The sequence below is a fragment of the Emys orbicularis genome, chromosome 20 (genome assembly GCF_028017835.1).
Source record: "Emys orbicularis isolate rEmyOrb1 chromosome 20, rEmyOrb1.hap1, whole genome shotgun sequence".
In the NCBI taxonomy this organism is placed as follows: Eukaryota; Metazoa; Chordata; order Testudines; family Emydidae; genus Emys; species Emys orbicularis.
In genome coordinates this window covers 1,580,430-1,597,900 of record NC_088702.1, presented here as the reverse complement: position 1 = coordinate 1,597,900, position 17,471 = coordinate 1,580,430, and the positions used below count along the sequence as shown (strand labels likewise).

Below are 17,471 nucleotides of genomic sequence, written 5' to 3'. Positions count from 1 at the left end.
GCCTAGCAGCGACCCAGCCCTTGTCAGATTGATTCCTGCCGTGCCCTGGGGTCCAGCTGTGGGTCTCATTCCCTCCCCCTCACCCCAGTCCGGCCTATGCAGCAGGCCGGCTCCCTTGTCTCTGCGCCGCCTGGGGTTGAGGTGTGAGCCCATGGAGCTGCCTAGAACGGCTCTGATTTACGAGCCACCTGCGCTCGGGAAGGTTTCCGTCGCGCTCGCCTGGATCCCTGTTTTCGCCGGGAGCCCGCTCGTGTGTGCCAGACAGGCCGTGCTGGGACTGCGGCTCCTCCGCCGCCTGGGCTCTCCAGGGCTCGTCTCTGTAAGGCCGGGGCTGATGGTGGGCCGCTCGCGGTGCTGCGTGAGCGCTGGCTGAGCCTGCCCGGGGCGAGCACCGCCTGCTGCTGGCGGGAAGTCCCAGCACTCACGGGTTAACATCCTGCTGGCCTCCGCCCCCCCCCCCCCCCCCATAGCACTCTGGCTCTTTGAACCCCCACCCAGCTCCCGGCCTTCCTGCACTTACCCTGCTGTGCTCTGCTTTCCAGCTGCAGGAGCTGGTGTGTCACGTCATGATGGGGAACCTGGTGATGTTCCGAAAAGATTCGGTGCTCAACATCCTGAGTGAGTAGGACCCCCTCGGGTGGGGGGCGTGGCCGTATGGGGCGGGGGGCGTGGCCGTATGGGGTGGGGGGAGGTAGGGTGCCAGTATTTGGGAGGTGAACATGGATGCAGCTTAAGCAGTCACCAGCAGCCGCTTGTCTCGTGCGCGGACTCTGGCCTCCAGCTGGGCAGAGCGGAGACCTCTTCTCCCAGCTGCTTTAGACTCTGGGCTGACAAAACCTCTCGCCGCCTTCCCATGACCCCCAGGAGCTGAGCCAGCCTGGGGCTCCTTCCGATGCCCCGGGCGATGTCAATAGGGGAGTCCACACACTGTCTCTCTCATGCCCAGCCCTGTGGGATCTGGGCACCGGGCAGCACCTTTGGCCTTGTGAGCTTTCCTGGGCCTCTTTCGGACTGGTGATGCCGGCCAGGGCTCGGACCGTGCTGGGGCAGTTCCACTGACGTCTCCCTGCTTCCTAGGTAGCCGCTCCAGCAATGCACCCCCCGAGGCTCTGCTCCTGGCTAGACAGGGAAGGGTGCCCTGTGCACGGACAGGTGGGGCTGTTGTTTCTCAAGCACCTGCCAGGAGGAGCCTGTAAATCGGCTGCCACTCAGCAGTGCGTAATGGAGACGTGGCTGGCCAGTGCCATGCTCTCGGGGCCAAGGAGAGGGCGGCTTTCTCCCTTAGTGCTGTCAGACCCTCGTGGGTGGCACTGCTGCCGGCGTCTGGCACTCCCTGCAGGTCGCTGGAATGGCATGCTCCTGCTCCTTGCAAAAGCCCCGGCCCTGGCAGCGCTGAGTCCACTTCCCAGCTGAGAGGGCCTGCTCACAGATCAGGACCATGGGCGGGCAATGCCGGGAGCTCCAGCTGGACCCGAAGGCAGCACGAGGACACGTTGACCTGGACTAAAGCGATGGGGATGCTCCCTGGGTGGGGACCATGGCACCAGTTGCCTGGAGATTGGCGTTTCCTCCTCTGATCCATGTCGTCTTAGTGGCGCTGCTTAAAGGGTCACTGCCCCGAGCGGGCTCGTGGGATTAGTTGTTTGAGCTGAGCTGTGAGCAGCGCTAATGGGTTTAACCAGGCTTGAGATGCTTTGCAGCGCCAGACACGGGGTAATCCGGAGACGCTGAGCAGCACGGGGCAAGTTGTTAGCACCGGCTCGGCACTCCCTCCATCAAAGGCCTGGGCTGTGATCAATGGGCACGATTCAGTCTCTCTCCCTGCAACAGGCTGTCAGGGGAACGTCAGGGAGAACGGAGGGAAAGAAAACCCCTCCGCTAGTTCTGCCATCTCCATGTGCGTGCTCAGCCGCGGGGTCTCTAGGGGGCTCAGCCTGTCCCCTCACAGTCCCGGGCCAGTGCTCGGAGTGTCCTGGACCCAGCTAGCCCTGTTTACAGCAGTCTGCCCCCTGTGATGTTAGCAGCTGATAAGCTCGTAGTGCCCGGCCGAGGCTTTCCATTGTGGTACGGTAGCTGCAGCTGTCAAAACTCTGTCAGGCTGACAGGTGGTGGGAGACGATCGGAGGTGGCCCTGTGATCTGACCCTGTACGTCAGGGTCTGCTCCTGTGAAGCCAGGGAACTGGGATCTGGGGTCTCCCTTGTGTTTGCTGTAGGACTCGAAGGTGTTTGGAAAGGCCAGCAGGGCCACTGTGCATATCCAGTCTGACCTGTGTGTACCGCACAGGCCAGGGGACTGCTCTGACTTAACTCCTGGGCGCCCTGGAGCAGAGCACTCAGAAAAACACCCCTCTGGATTTCAGATTGCCTGGCTGGGGCATTTACCCTCCCTCCTTCCTGGTTAAAAACTGCACCTTAGTTTGACTCTGAATCGGACTAGATTCGACTTCCAGCCGTTGGTTCTTCCCCTCCTGTGTCTGCTGGGTTGAGGAGCCCAGGTTTGTGTTCCCCTCTGAGGGAGTTGTCCCTGAGCCTGCGCTCTGTTAAGCTGAGACTGAGTCCGTGGCTGAGAGACGTATTCTAGTGGTTCTGCGGCTCTGCTCTGAGCCCTCCGCCGGGATCCGGGCCTCACCCCCCACGCACACCCATTCGCTCCTCGGAGCCCCCTGAGCCGCTGGAAGGGCCCTGGCCAAGGAATCACTCTCCCTTCGGGGCAGAGTGCCCTGGCTCTGGGGCACTCCCCTGGGGGGCAGAGAAATGCTGGGCCCAACAGTCCCACCCTCCTTTCCCTGGGCTGGGGTTTGGGGCTGGGACACTGTCTGTTCCCAGAACCTCCCCCTTGCAGCCTTTGCCTGTAGCCCAGCTGGTGGCTCCCGTGCCCAGGCCGCAGCCCCAGGGCTAGGTGCTGGATTTCTTGGGAGGCTGAGACTGTTCCTTCATCACTGCAGGAGCAGGATGTCCTGGTCCCAGGGGCGCCCCAGCCTCACCCCTGAGGGGTCCGAGCCCCTTTGTCACCTGTAATTAACCCTCATGCTTCTTGCGAGCGCTTTGCCCCTGAGTGACTGGGGTCAGCACGATCTGCCCAAACCGCTCGGCTTAAGGGGCCTTCTTGCACTCGGCTGAATATTACGTTTCACACGCGCCCCACATGGCTCACAGCCAGCAGGCAGATCATTGCACGACACAGGCCGATCTCCTGGCTATTCTGCGGCCTGCACCGTCACCGGGCCCTCATGCGCTCGGCTGGGAGTGCTTGCAGAGCCCTAGTGCCCAGTGTCCAGGCTGGGACGCTGAAGGGGTAAGCGGTTCCCCCAGCAAGTGCCTGACGAGGAATCTCTGGTCTGTTTAGCTCCAGCCCTGGCACTGAACGGAAGGCGCCAAGCAATGCTCTAAGCCTCTGGATTAAAGGACCCCATTCATTCCCTCCCTCTGAGACTGGCTGCTGGCATCCTGGATCCCTCTGCCAGGGCATGGCACAGACAGACCACCCACGCTCCCCCTGCGAGACCTCCCTGCAGCACGCAGCCCCCTCAGTCACATCTCTGCCCTGTGGCTTACGCTTGTCCTAGGCCCCTGCCTCCTGCTGGAGCCGTTTCCCCCGCCTCGGGGCAGCGCCCTGCCCCCTAACGAGCGCTCTGCTTCCCCCTCTAGTTCAGAGCCTGGACTGGGAGACGTTTGAGCAGTACTGCACCTGGCAGCTCTTCCTGGCACACAACATTCCCCTGGAGACCATCATTCCCATCCTGCAGCATCTCAAGTACAAAGGTGAGACGGCCCAGCCAGCCGGCCTGCGCCCTGCGTGTGTCAGACACACACGCACGCCACAATCCCGGGGGGTCCGATCCCAGCTGGGTCCAGCCAGCCGGCCTGCGCCCTGCGTGTGTCAGACACACACGCACGCCACAATCCCGGGGGGTCCGATCCCAGCTGGGTCCAGCCAGCCGGCCTGCGCCCTGCGTGTGTCAGACACACACGCACGCCACAATCCCGGGGGGATCCGATCCCAGCTGGGTCCAGCCAGCCGGCCTGCGCCCTGCGTGTGTCAGACACACACACACACACACACACACACACACACACGCCACAATCCTGGGGGGGTCCGATCCCAGCTGGGTCCAGCCAGCCAGCCTGCGCCCTGCGTGTGTCAGACACACACACACACACGCCACAATCCTGGGGGGTCCGATCCCAGCTGGGTCCAGCCAGCCAGCCTGCGCCCTGCGTGTGTCAGACACACACACACACGCACGCCACAATCCCGGGGGGTCCGATCCCTGCTGGGTCCAGCCAGCCAGCCTGCGCCCTGCGTGTGTCAGACACACGCACGCCACAATCCCAGGGGTCCAATCCCAGCTGGGTCCAGCCAGCCTGTTCCCCTGCCCGGCACTGTGCGTATGCAGGGAAGGAAGCGTGCAGCCCCCAGGAGCTCTGCACAAGACTCAGCTTTGCCCTGGGCCAAGAATTACACACCCGGCGGCGTCTGCCGCCCCCGGCAGGAGCAGTGTGTCAGTGGTGGGGGCAGGGAGCGTGGAACAGGCTGTGTGGGCGGGCGCCATGAGGGGCCCCGGGGGCGGGTGACAGGAACTGTGGGCATGTCTGCTCAGATCCTGGGCATTCGTTCCTGATCCCTGCAGCCAGCCCCTCAGCATTGACTGTGGGCCCCAGCTGTCAGGAATAAACTAAGCGCCTTTGGTTTCCTTTGCAGAGCACCCAGAGGCACTGTCCTGTTTGTTGCTGCAGCTGAGGAGAGAGAAGTATGTATGCAGTGGGGGAGGGGGGGGGCGCGTGCCGTGCCATGGGGGGGGACTTTGCTGGCCCCTTGAACTGCAGAGGGCAGGGGTTCCCAAAGGAGAGCAGGCGACCGCAGAGCAGCCTCTCTTGGCTAATGCTGGGCAGGGCCAGGCGTTACGTGGCCCCAGGTGCAGCAGGCAGGGGGACACCAGGGGGCCCTGCCCACGTGCAGTTTGCTGCAGGATCAGGGCCCGTGCGGAGGGCTCATGGGGCTGATTGCGTTGAGTCCTGCCCGTGGGGTTTCCCGTGTTCTGCTCTGGGAATTCCTGGCTGGGTCGACGCCGGTTGGCAGCAGGAGCCATGGGCAGGGAATCGCAGCGAGCGCGCCCCTTTCCTTTCGCGTCGGAATGACCCTTAGGAGAAGCGCTGGAGAGTTCCTCCCCAGGGGGGCACTCCTTATCCCCAGCCTCCCCTGCCCCAGGCTGCGGGTCCCCGAGCTGTGCCGCAGTACCCGCTCCCTGGAGCCGCCGGGAGCACCGCTCCTCTCGTTCGTTAATCAGAGTGTGAGGAACGCCGGCGACAGATGGAACATTTAATGTCTCCAGCGCACGGCGGCTCCGCTCCCAGTGATCGCTCCCCTGTGGCTTGGCTCTAATCAATCCGGATTTGATCAACGCAGGAGCTGCCGCCTTCTCACGTCTTTAAGGTGGTCCTGACAAATCCTGCTCTTCACGTGTTAAAAGTTCCAGTCGCAGGCTTTGCAAGGCCAGGCGGCGTCCGAGCAAGGGCTGCAGGCGTGTCCTGGCCCTCGTGGGCAGTGAGTGAGGCTGCGTATTGTGTGCTGCCGTGTCTAGGGAGGGAGATGGGAGGACAGATCCTGTCCCTCCCTCCCTGAATTCCCCCCTTTGGCTGCTCAGACCCGCATCGTCAGTCTGATCTCTGCCTGCGGATTACAGAAAACCCCCGGCTCTTCCCTAGCCCCTCGGCAGCTCCCAGTCTCCAAGCCCGTTACCCTTCACAGCACCTCTGAAGTGGATATCCTTCCCATGTGCAGAGGGGAAACTGAGGCCCGGAGAGGGGTGGAGACTTTGCCAGGGTCGAGTTGGCAGCACAGCTGGCACTTGAACCCTGGAGTCCTGGCTCCCAGGCCCTGACCCCTCTAAGCACCAAACACCTTCAGTTTGTGAATGCTTGAGACCCCAGGCAGGAAGGATTAACGAGAGGGGGCTTCCTGGGGCCAGCTGGCTGCCTGGGACGGGGGAGGTTGCTGGCCACTGGGCTAAGGTACCGTGTCCCAGTATCCTGGCTAGCGCCAAGCCTGAGCTAGGGCACAGCTGGGGTTGGGGGTCCGGTCCTTCCTTCCCGTCAGAGCCCCGCCCACATGGCTGATGTGCAGGGACTGCTCCAGAGAGGCTCCCAGCAGGTCCGTCTCTCGGGAGAGCTCTGGCAATAGACAGAGCTGGAATAGCAGGGGTGCTGCAGGCTGGGCTTGACGGGAATCGGCAGGGCAATGCGGCTGCCCCTTGGAGACTGATCCCAGGCCAAGCTGCGGGGCCGCTCTCCTGAAAGGTCCCTTGGGCTTTCCACCCCCGGCTCTCTCTTGTCGGGGATTTGAGCTGGCACTTGTCCCCAGTCTCCTTTGCGTGGGAAGGCAAACAGCCATGCAATTATTGCTGATGCGTTAGGGGAGCTCGGAGCGCCTCCCGCCTTCAGTAAGCCCCTGCTCAGATACGGTAGCTTAGGAAGGGGAATTAAAACCATCTCTCATGTGCCATGCACGCCCGTCCAGCGCTCCAGCCCCCACCTCGGGAGCCAGCACCACCTTGGGCCTGGGATGCCACAGAGGAGGTGGAGGCAACAGCAGTTTTATCTGGGGGCGGAGGCTCCCCTCTCCGGGCTGCGTCCCCTCCCCCTTGCTCAGCAGTAATTGGCAATGTGGTTCTGCCCAGCCCGGGGGAAGCATTATCACTGGCTGCATTCCTCTCGCCTGCTTCTCCAGGGACGCTTCCCCCCGAGACGGCTTTCAATGTCCTGTGCAGCTGGCACGGTGCTAACACCGCAGGACCTGGACGGGCGGTGCGAAAGCCACTGGCCACTCCTTGGGCTCTCGGGTATTACTAGTGATCCTTGCTTCACGTGGGACTGACCTGACCGGAGTGTCAGCCCCGCTGCCCGCTCCCTGCCCTTTGGTCCTGCGGCAGCTTGACGGGTCTTGGAGACTCGGGCGGGACTGGGGAGAGGCGCTCTCCAAAGGGAAGGGGCGCCAAGGTTACCTGCGCTGTGCCCACAGAGTGGGGCTGGGGGTTAGGGGTTCCTGCCATGCTATCATCACCTGAGCAGGGGCCTGCAGCGAAGGTCGGAAGTTTGGCTTGGTCAGCGGCCTGGCCTCCGCCAGACAGGACCAGTCTCCTCCCTTCCTGTCACACTGGGGCTGACACCTACTTGGCACCAGACAGGCTGCCTGGTAGGGCTCATCCTGCCCCCAGCATCTCTTCTGGAGGGCTGAGGACAAGGCACGGCACGGCTGGCACTGAGCACGGCTGGCGCTGAGCAGGGGGCCTGGAGTCAACTCCTGGCTCAGAGCTGATCCGCGGTGTGACCCTAGACAGTCACTTTGCCCCACACCTCCGTTTGCTCATCTGTAAAATGGGGGCAGTGGTAATTTCCTCCCTGCCAGAAGTTGAGAGGCTGAATGACACCGTCCTGTGAAAGGCCATGTTGCTTACTCCCCAGCCTGGCCGGGAGTGAGCAGGTGGGCACCGTTCTCAGCGGGGGGGCTGTGCCAACGTGCTGGATCAGAACGGCTCGCTGGAAATGACAAGCGGTGGCAGAAACTCCCTGACGCCGGCCAGCTAGGGGAGGCGCAGTACGCCGGCTAGCTGTGGGACTCCGACCCGGGGGGTGCCCAGACAGGTTCCACTGGGCGGGAGACGTCCACTGAGCAAAATGCAGAACAGCACCGTCCCCTCTAGCACGTCTCATCCCAAAACACTGCAAGGCAGCCACCTCTGGGGAGGAAGGAGGCAGCTGTGAGGTAATTCCTAGAGTTGAAATTTGCCAGGACTCTTACCAAAGAGCCCTAGGATTCTTAGTGATTAACTCAGTGAATGCCTCCTCCAAAGCCACCCCACCGGCAGCCAGACGCTCCGGAAAAGCACCACCCGAGGCACCAGCAGCGCTGACGTTCCCCCAGGCCTCCCATGCCAGTGCTGGCCCGGCCCTGCTCAGCCTGAGCTCTGCTGGGCCGTTTCTGTCACCGGGCCCCTCTCAAAGCCAGAGAGCCGCCCTTGTCGTCTGCCTCCCACACGGCGCAGTAGGAGCCCGGCCTGGACACTGATCTCTGCGGCTCGGTACCGCGTCTGCCTGCTCTGCTCACCTCCCGTGGCTGGGTGAAGAGCACTTTATTTCTATTCATTAATGCCGCACTTGGAGCTGGCTAATCTAATCCCAGCTCTCAATTGTATTAGCCCAGCCCAGCGGTGCCAGAATGCGCAGGAGCGGCAGCGGGAGGGCGGAGAGCATGTTGCAGCGAGGCCGATGCTGGCGCAGGGACTCTGGGGAAGTGCCAGGCTGCTCCATGGGGGCCGGGCTCGTCCGTATCTCCGGGGAAAGGGCTGGATGAGCTCCCTGCCATGCACCTTTGCACCTGGTCCCCGCCCCGCTGGAGGTCCTGGAGCCAGAGCTGAGCAGGGAGCCCCGTCACCTGCAAGCCTGGGACCTCGGAGCCAGAGGGCCACGCCACGGGTTCTGCCGAATCCTGTCTCTGGCCAGGGAACTAGCAACAGTCGGGGTTAGTGCTCCGTTGATGGGCCGCCTGCCGCGCCTCACTCCTGGCGGCAGCGGTGGGATTGGATGTGGCGAGGCTTTTCCCTTCACTCCCCTTTCCCTTCCCGCGGCAGGCCCAGCGAGGAAATGGTGAAGATGGTGCTGAGCCGGCCCTGCCATCCGGACGACCAGTTCACCACCAGCATCCTGCGGCACTGGTGCATCAAACACGACGACCTGCTGGCCGAGCACATCAAGTCCCTGCTGATCAAGAACAACAGCCTGCCGCGGAAACGCCAGAGGTGAGGGGTGGGGGGGGGGGGCCCTCTTCTCCCGCGGCTTCCTCCTCAGGGCGCCTGTGGCCTGGGCAGGTGGAGGCGGAGGCTTGCTTTGGGTAAGGAGACGTCCCAGCGGCATGGGCAGGGCGTGTGCCCATGTTTAAAGGGCCTGTCCGGCTACGGGACAGCAGTCGGGGGCATGCTGCGCTTGTTGCTGCTACGGGCGCAGTGCTGGCTGGGAGGCTGCCTGCCGCTGTTCAGCTCCTGTTGGCAGCTTGCAGCGCCCATGGGGCATCGCTCGAATCGTTCCTGGAGCGCGGGGACACTCTGCTGGTATGGAGGGACCGGAGGGCTGCAGGGTTTCCCTTCTCCCAGACTTGCTCTGCCCTTTGTCTCAGCGCCCAGAGCCCCAGTACGCCCGTCTAGGAAACCCCTCTCCTCCCGCCTGCCCTGCAGCCAAGGGCAGTCTCTGAGCTGCCGTTAGCGTAGATCGCTGCAAGGACGGCCCCTCTCCACCGGCCCTTCAGCCAGGCTGGCCGGCCTTGCCCATGCTGGCTCTGCAGGAGAGCGGGAGTGCTGGGTGAAGTGGGTCAGGACACGCGTCACAAGCACAAGAGCCCTCAAGCGTGTCTGAGATTCAGCGACAAGCGGCTGCGTCCCTGAGCTGGCTGGAGCGGGGAGAGCAAAGGCCTGGGCCGGCCGGGGGAGCAAGCCGAAGCACAGGCTGCACCAACACCCCCTGCAGTCGCAGCTCAGGAAGCAGTTTGTGTGAACCTAGTAGGGCCGAGCCTCTGCCCTGCCTTCCAGGGGAGTCTGAGCTCAGAGCTCAGCCAGCCACGTCGTCGTCCGAGAGCGAAGGCAAGCCGTGGGAATCCCCTCCCTACACCCTCCCGGCGTGCCAGGGCCCCAGGACCTGCCTCCACCTTCCCTCTAGGAGAGCAGACGCTGGTCCTGCAGCTTCCTTTCCAGGCCGTCTCCACTGCCCGGGCTCTGCATTCCCAGGCTTACTGCACAGTGGGGACGTGGCCAGAGTCCCTGACCCGACGGGGAAGAGGCAGCGCTGGGCACACGGACCCAAAGAACCTGGCCCTCACTTAACACTCCCTCAGCCAGCACTGAGCTTCACCTCCCGCATCCGTCTAACTTCAGAGGCATTGAAATTCCTTCCCCACATGGCTCTCCTGGAGCTGTAATGCTGCCGAGGGCCCATTGGCCAGGCCAGGCCCTCCGGCCCTGCCCGCACACATCCCCAGCCACCTCCACCGCTCTCTCCCGTCATCCAGGCGAGGCGGAGCGCGGCCGTGGTAACTAATAACTAAAATCCAGGCAAGTATTTACAGCAAACCATTGGCTGGTGCGCTCAGGAGTAACTCTCCCCCCCCCCCCCCCAGCACCTCCGGGCAGGTGGGGCTGTGAGGTACCGTCCTGCCTCCCGCTGCTGTCCTTCCCTGCAGCCACTCGGGGGTTCTCTTCCGGGGCAGAACGACCCCTTGGTTCTCATTGGATTCCTCTGTCACAGAACAGCCCCCTCCAGGAGCGGCTCTGTGCCCATGTGGGGGGAGAGCCTGCCTCAAGCTCCTGTGTGACCCAGCCCCACATCCAGGGGCTCCCAAGCCTCCCTCCCTCATTCAGTCCCCCGGGGGCTGCTCGCCTGTATCCGCATCCTGGGCAGGCCTGGCCCACCACAGGCCCGGCAGGACCCCTTTGGTGGGCAACAAGAGAGCTGGCGCCCCTGCCCCGGTGAGGGATTAGACTAGAGGTGCCAGGCCTTGTGCAGTCACAGTGTCCTGAAGCCAGCGCGGGCTCAGCTGCCGCTCTCCAAGGCTTGTCCCGTGGCCGCTGCATGTCGCGCCTGCCCCCAGCTGAGCCGATGCGCAGCCGACGCCCAGAAGGCTGCAGGGCCTTTTATCCTGAACTCGTTACCCGCCTCGTTTGGGGGAGAGCATTCAGCTCACGTTCGCGGTGTCGCAGGCTGGGCCGGAGCTCAGCGTTCTCCAGCACCTGTCGTTCCCCAGCATTCACTAGCCAACAGGGGTCACTTGTCCTCCAAAGGAATGCAGCAGCCTCGTGGGTGGAACATGGCAGCGGTTGAAAAGTGCACAATGGTTTAGGACGGGAAGTGAACAAGGAATACCAGCCCCTTCCTCCTCCCACCCCAAACCCCAGAGTGACTTGGGCCCAGCTCTCGGTGTCTGTGCTCACACAGGTTTTCTCAGCCTGGCTGGTCCCATGCAGCGCCCCGTGGTGTGGGGCTCTCCTGGGCTGGCTCAGGGCGAGCCCAGCTTGTGCTCAGAGCATCCCGGGGGCATGCAGGCCCCATGGGCGCTCCAGAGAGAGACTGATGCTTTGCAAATGCCCTGTGAGACCTCCCCTCGCTGCAACGCTCTAGCAGAGTCCTCAGCCAGGGAGCAGAGAGGAAGGCAGTAGCCCACGCTCCCTGCACAGGGTAACCCTGGCAAGAGGCCACCCTCGGGGTTGAGGGGCCTGGCGCTGCTGCAGGGAGTGAACGCACCAGGCTGGCGCTGCCGGACACCATGGTTCAGGTTGCCTAGTGCAGGTGTGGGTGGAATGAGCTGGTTGATCTCGGTCCTTTGAGAATATTTGTTGTCGCCAAAAACAACCACGTGGTGGAGATGAATTCTGTGCCTGAGCCTGGACTGTCTGGGGGTGCTGCAGGTCAGGGCTGAGGTGCACAGGTGGGGTTGGGAGTATCGGGGCTGGTGCTGGGGGGGCATGTCAGGGCTGAGGTGGAGGGAGTGGGCTCTAGGGGGATGCTCTGCAGTCTGAGGATGGCAATCCGGTGAAATGCTCCAGATGAGGATGGGACGAGGCTCATCCGCATTGGCAGCAGCCTGCACTGGCCCACACTCCCCACAGAACGCAGGGGGCGCTGGGCCCTGCAGCTGCCTCTCCCATGCCCGTGTCTCAGCACTCGCTGGGCTTGCCGGCAGCATCTGCTGAGCCGTGCCGGTGTTTCCTCTCCTGCACCGTCTCACCCAGGGCGGCAGAAGGGGCCGTGGTGCATGCATGTGTAACTGACACATGTCACCGCCGTGTCCTGCAGCCCCACTGAGCTGGGCATGGGGTCGGGACCCAGGACCCTGACCCCGCCCCAGCCTGGCCTTTCCCATTCGGGCAGGGGCAAAGGCTTCGTTCTCTGTCCCAGGCAAAGAGCTCTGGGGATTCCTGTCCCCCAAGCGCCAGCGCTGGAGAAAAGGGCCTGGCTAACCGAAATGCTGCAGGCTGGCAGCGCCCATGGGAGGGTTCCCAGGGGGCCCAGCCCTGCCCCAGCCGCTCCACGCTGGTTCTGGAGGGACCCACTCAAGGGGAGATGGGAGCGTGGTGTCCATGTCTCATTCAGTCCTCGGTCCCTCCCACACCAGGCAGGCCGAGAGCAGGCGCTTGGCCAGGGGCCTGGCTCGCAGAAAGCCCCCAACAGCCACCGGAGCAGCTGGGCCAGGGCGACGGGGAAACAGCCCCTTGTCCAGTCCTGCTCCCCGGAGCCGACCCCCCAAGCCAGCTCTGTTGGGGGAGAACAGTGCCCTCCGCTGTCCTTGCAGGGCTCTGCGGGCGCTGCTCTTCCTGGAGCAGAAGGGCCATCTAGTGTCCTGAAGCGGCCCTAGCGCCGAGCTCTGACTGGACCTGCTCCCTGCAGTGCCGGGCACGGTCCCTGGGCTGGTGCCGGCAGCGCGGCTCTGGGAGTCTGGCTGCGTGGCCGGGGCGCAGGGCGGGGGATACAAGCTCCCAGTTTCGCAGCGGCCGGCCTAGAGCTCTCTCCCCTCGTTCAGGCCTTGTTCAGGGTCTGTAGCACGGGCTCCAGGCCGCCCGCTCAGGGGTCTGTTGGGCTAGGGGCTGTACGGCTACAGAATGAAAAGACAGCCCCCCCCCAACCCATTCCCCTCCCCCCGAGGAGCGGTTCCTGTGGAAATCTCCAGCTCCATCCGCTCGGTTCGATTTCCCCTCGTTAATTAGCAGCATTTGATAGGCGAACACCAGGGCTCTTTTCATTATTTTTTCCGGGCCCAATAAGTCGGCCGTTCTAATCCCAGCTAACGAGCTCGCCAGCCAGCTGCCCCCCGCGGCTGATGCCCGGCGCTGGCACTGCGAGGACATCGCGTTCCCTGCAGCCAGGCGTAGGATTCGTTCCAGGCGTGCTGGCTGGAGTGGCCTGGCATGGAGCAGCCTCTGGGGATGCACAAGGTTTTGGATCAGAAGAGCCTCCGGGCGCCCCAGCTTCACAGGCCAAGCCCTGGGCTCGATCTCATGCCAGGTGCTGAGCCCGCCTCCCCCCTGCCTTGGGGCTTCTGCAGCGCCCGGGATCTGAGCGACCAGGGAGCAGCCTGGTGTCCCCCAAGAGGGTGGGGCGGGGCCCTACGCCTGCCCCCGGGGGCTTGCTCTGCCATGGCCTGTCCTCTTCCTGGCAATGGGGGGGCCCCAGCTACAAACGCCGGGCAGAGGGGGGATCCCCGCGGTGCTCTGGGACAGTGGGTGGCTCCGGGGCCCCCCAGGGACTAACTCTGCCTCCCTCGCCCTGTCCTCAGCTTGCGCAGCTCAAGTAGCAAACTGGCCCAGCTGACGCTAGAACAGATCCTGGAGCACCTGGACAACCTCCGGCTCAACCTGACCAACACCAAACAGAACTGTACGTGGGCCGTGCCCGGCGGGAGGGGGGCTCGGGCAGGGCTGGGAGACGGGGGGGCTGGCGACAGGTTGGCAGCATGGTCGCTCCTGGGACGGGGTGTGGCCGTCAGGGTCCGGGGACCCTGTTGTGCTCTGTGCTGTACAGACACATTGCTGGGGTGATGGGCAGGGATGCTGCGGGGTCTCCTTTCTTAGCACCATGGCTGGAGGGGCACTGCCCTCCCCTTCTCCCCCCAGCCTGGCTCGGGTCAGCAGAGACTGGGAGGGACCCAGCATTCCACAGGCCTGGGCAGAACATCCAGGCTCTGGCCTCTGGAGAATGCTTCCTTCCCCCGCCGGGCTGGGCTTCTGCGCCGTGGGGCTTGGCCCCTTCCTCCTCCACGGAGTTACCCGGCACTGTACACGTGGGGAGCCGAGGCGCAGAGATGGGACCCAGCCATCGGTCGGTGCTCGAGGGACGTCCCTCCGGACTCAGCCAGGGAGAAGGGCTTGCTCCGTGCCACTGGTCAGCAGTGGGGCCGGCAGGGTAGGGCTCTGACTGGCCTTTCCTCTCCTTGCCTGCCAGTTTTCAGCCAAACGCCGATCCTGCAGGCGCTGCAGCACGTCCAGGCCAGCTGCGACGAAGCCCACAAGATGAAGTAAGTGCTGCCCCGTCACAACCCGCTCGCTGCCCCCAGGCCCGGGGTGGGAAGCAGGGTGGCTCAGTGGGGTGTGCTGGGAGCGCATTGGGTCACGGGGTTCAGCAATAAACTTGGAGCTGGACGTTCCTGCCCAGGCCCCCTCGTGCAGCCAGGCAGGAACCAGCCTGCGCCCGGCTTCACACAGTCCGGGGCTACGCACCGGGCTTCGCATAGCCTGTCACCCAGGGCAGGCGGGGGTGACGGTGGGTGTCCAGAGAGCTGGGGCAGTGACAGGCCAGGAGGGAGCAGAGCTGGGCTGGTGGAGGCCCAGGCCCATGGGGGGCTGAGCAGACTTGGGGAGGGGTGGGGCTGGGGGTGCCCAGAACCTGACCGCACCCTGCTTGCTCTCGGTCCAGGTTCAGCGACCTCTTCTCCCTGGCAGAGGAGTATGAGGACTCCTCCAGCAAGCCCCCGAAGAGCCGCCGGAAGGCCGCGCTGTCCAGCCCCCGCAGCCGGAAGAACGCCGCCCAGCCAGCCAACAACGAGGAGGAGTCTGCCTCCAGCAGTGCCTCGGTGAGTGCCACCCCTAGGGGCCCTCGGAGAGCTAGGGCGTGGCACCACACGGGGTCCCGGCCACGGAGCGAGGGACGTCTGGCCACGTCCGGGAGCCCTCACCCCACTGGGCTTCAAGGCAGGGCTGCAGCGCTCTCAGCGGGGTTCCCGTGCTCTTCCCGGCTCCTTCCCCTGGATAGGGGGCTCCTGCCGCCCTGTACCTTCTTCCTCTGGCGGGGCCCTCAGCCATGCCAGCTCCGGGGGCTGCTTCTGGACACAGCCATGCTGGCCACACGGTTCTGCCACAGCCCTGCGCAATGAGGCAAGGATCCCACTGACCCCAGCCTCACCGGCAGCACCCGCGGAGGGCCACCCCCACCGGGCCCTGGCCCTCTGCCCGCCCAGCAGTGTCCATGACAGCCGCCAACCCCCAACCGGGCCCTGCCGTCCCCACCCCATCCCCTCTGACATTGCCAATGATCCCCACCCCACCAGGCCCTGGCCCTCTGCCCGCCCGGCAGTGTCCATGACAGCCGCCAACCCCCAACCGGGCCCTGCCGCCCCCACCCGCCTCCCGACATTGCCCATGATCCCCACCCCACCGGGCCCTGGCCCTCTGCCCGCCCGGCAGTGCCCATGACAGCCGCCAACCCCCAACCGGGCCCTGCCGTCCCCACCCCATCCCCTCTGACATTGCCAGTGATCCCCACCCCACCAGGCCCTGGCCCTCTGCCCGCCCGGCAGTGTCCATGACAGCCGACAGCCCCCAACCGGGCCCTGCCGCCCCCACCCGCCTCCCGACATTGCCCATGATCCCCACCCCACCAGGCCCTGGCCCTCTGCCCACCCGGCAGTGTCCATGACAGCCGACAGCCCCCAACCGGGCCCTGCTGCCCCCACCCGCCTCCCGACATTGCCCGTGATCCCCACCCCACCGGGCCCTGCCCCTCTGCCCGCCCGGCAGTGCCCGTGACGGCTGCCCCCTGCTCTCCCTTTCAGGAGGAAGAGGACACCAAGCCGAAACCCACCAAACGGAAACGGAAAGGCTCGTCCGCCGTGGGCTCAGACAGTGACTGAGGGGCGTGGCCCCGTGCCCAGCTCCACCCTGGCCCGCTGTGGCAAGTGGCAGCAGCGGCTCTGGAAGTCCCTGCAAAGCAGCAGCCGCCGCCCCGGTGGTTGTGGAGCAGCTGGGCAAAGCGGTCCCCAGGCTGGGAGTGAGCGAGGCGCACGCTGTCTGTCTGTGGCTGCACCCACCACGTGACTGCAGCCTCCTGCCGGCGGCACCACGCTGCCACCCCGGCCCCACCGGGCTGACGTCCCTTTCTAACGGAATTGTGGGGTGACCGGCTGGAGCAAGCGCCTCTTACCGTGGCCTCTGGGTGCCAGGCCAAGGGGCATGGCCCTGAGTCCCCGGGAGAGGGGGCAGCCGGGGCAACTGCAGCAGCAGGCATGCCAGGCCCCTGCGTGCCAGGGGCTGGACAGGAAACCAGACAGGCTGCAGAGCAAAGGCCTCCTATTTTCATATAAGAAATGTAAATAAATAGTGAGAACTGGCTTGCTGCTCCGAGACGCTTCCAGGAGGGGACCCCAGGCTTACCTGTGCCAGGGCAGCCAACGGCCTGGGGCACCTGCCCACCATTCCCTGGCCGTGCTGGCTCAGTTCCCACCTGCGATTTTCACCACAATCCAGAGCCTTGGCCCCGCAACAGCCTCTAGCTTCTGCCGCAGAGCGGGCACTGCCCAGGAAAGCCCAGCCAGCGGGGCGGAGCCCATTCGCTGCTAGCAGGACGAGCTGGGGCTGGGAGTCCGAAAAGAGCCAAACCCCATGAGCAGCCACTGCCCCCCAATCTCTTCCCTGCGAGCCAAGCCCCCCAAGCTGGGAGGAGGAGCAGAACGGGCCGCACCGGTGCTGAAGACACCTGCTTGGCAGAACTGTTCACAGGCGGGCAGCCCGGCGAGGCTGGAGAGTCAAAGCTCTTCCCCACAGAGATTCGCCTTTTAAAGTGTTTTTAAAACTACAATAAAACTGTCCAACGTTTTGTACAAAGTGCCTGATGGTTTGTGCCCGTGGGCGAGGCAGAGTGGCTGGCGCAGGGACGGGCATCGTCTGCCTCTGGCTGGGCCTGGGGAGACCCCATTGGCCGGGCGTTCAAGTGAACGGCTCTTTTCTGCCCCCCAAAGCTTTGGTGGTTCCTGTGGTCAGCCCACCCCCCCCCCCACACACACACACAGAGCAGCTGGCCCCCGAGCCGCTTCCTGCTGCCTTGCAGACCCGGCCCCTGGGACCAGGCGAGTATTGTCTGTGCCCGGAAACACACGGAGGCCCAGGCAGCTTGAGGAGACTTGCCCAACGTCACGGAGAGAGACCGTGCCAGAGCTGGGACCAAAACAGTCATCCTGGCTCCCAGCCCCCTGCACTAACCACTAGACCCCACTCCCCTCCCAGAGCCGGGGAGAGAACCCAGGAATCCTGGCTCCCGGCCCCCCCTGCTCTAACCACTAGACCCCACTCCCCAACCAGAGCCGGGATAGAACCCAGGGGTCCTGCCCCCCCCCCCGCTCTAACCACTAGACCCCACTCCCCTCCCAGAGCCAGGGAGAGAACCCAGGAGTCCTGGCTCCCAGTCGTCCCCCCCGCTCTAACCACTAGACCCCACTCCCCTCCCAGAGCCAGGGATAGAACCCAGGAGTCCTGGCTCCCAGCCCCCCCCCCCCCCCCCGCTCTAGCCACTAGACCCCACTCCCCTCCCAGAGCCAGGGAGAGAACCCAGGGGTCCTAGCTCCCAGTGTCCTGCTCTAACCCCTGACCCTGCTGCCGGGGTTTGAAATGCACGGGGGACAAGCTGCTGCAGCGGCACGCGGTGTAGAAATGGGGCCAGGATCGGC

General features: G+C 64.6%; 1 protein-coding gene across 1 annotated transcript in view; it reads left to right on the top strand.

The window, feature by feature from the left end:
- INTS3 (integrator complex subunit 3) overlaps positions 1-15,662 on the top strand; it is a 66,215-nt gene extending 50,553 nt beyond the window's left edge. The window contains exons 23-30 of the mRNA XM_065420141.1: positions 543-618; positions 3,650-3,763; positions 4,704-4,752; positions 8,629-8,796; positions 13,314-13,414; positions 13,979-14,051; positions 14,450-14,606; positions 15,585-15,662. Of these exons, the coding sequence (XP_065276213.1) occupies positions 543-618; positions 3,650-3,763; positions 4,704-4,752; positions 8,629-8,796; positions 13,314-13,414; positions 13,979-14,051; positions 14,450-14,606; positions 15,585-15,662 (816 nt within the window). The remainder of the gene's footprint in view (positions 1-542; positions 619-3,649; positions 3,764-4,703; positions 4,753-8,628; positions 8,797-13,313; positions 13,415-13,978; positions 14,052-14,449; positions 14,607-15,584) is intronic.
- The last annotated feature ends 1,809 nt before the right edge of the window (positions 15,663-17,471 follow it).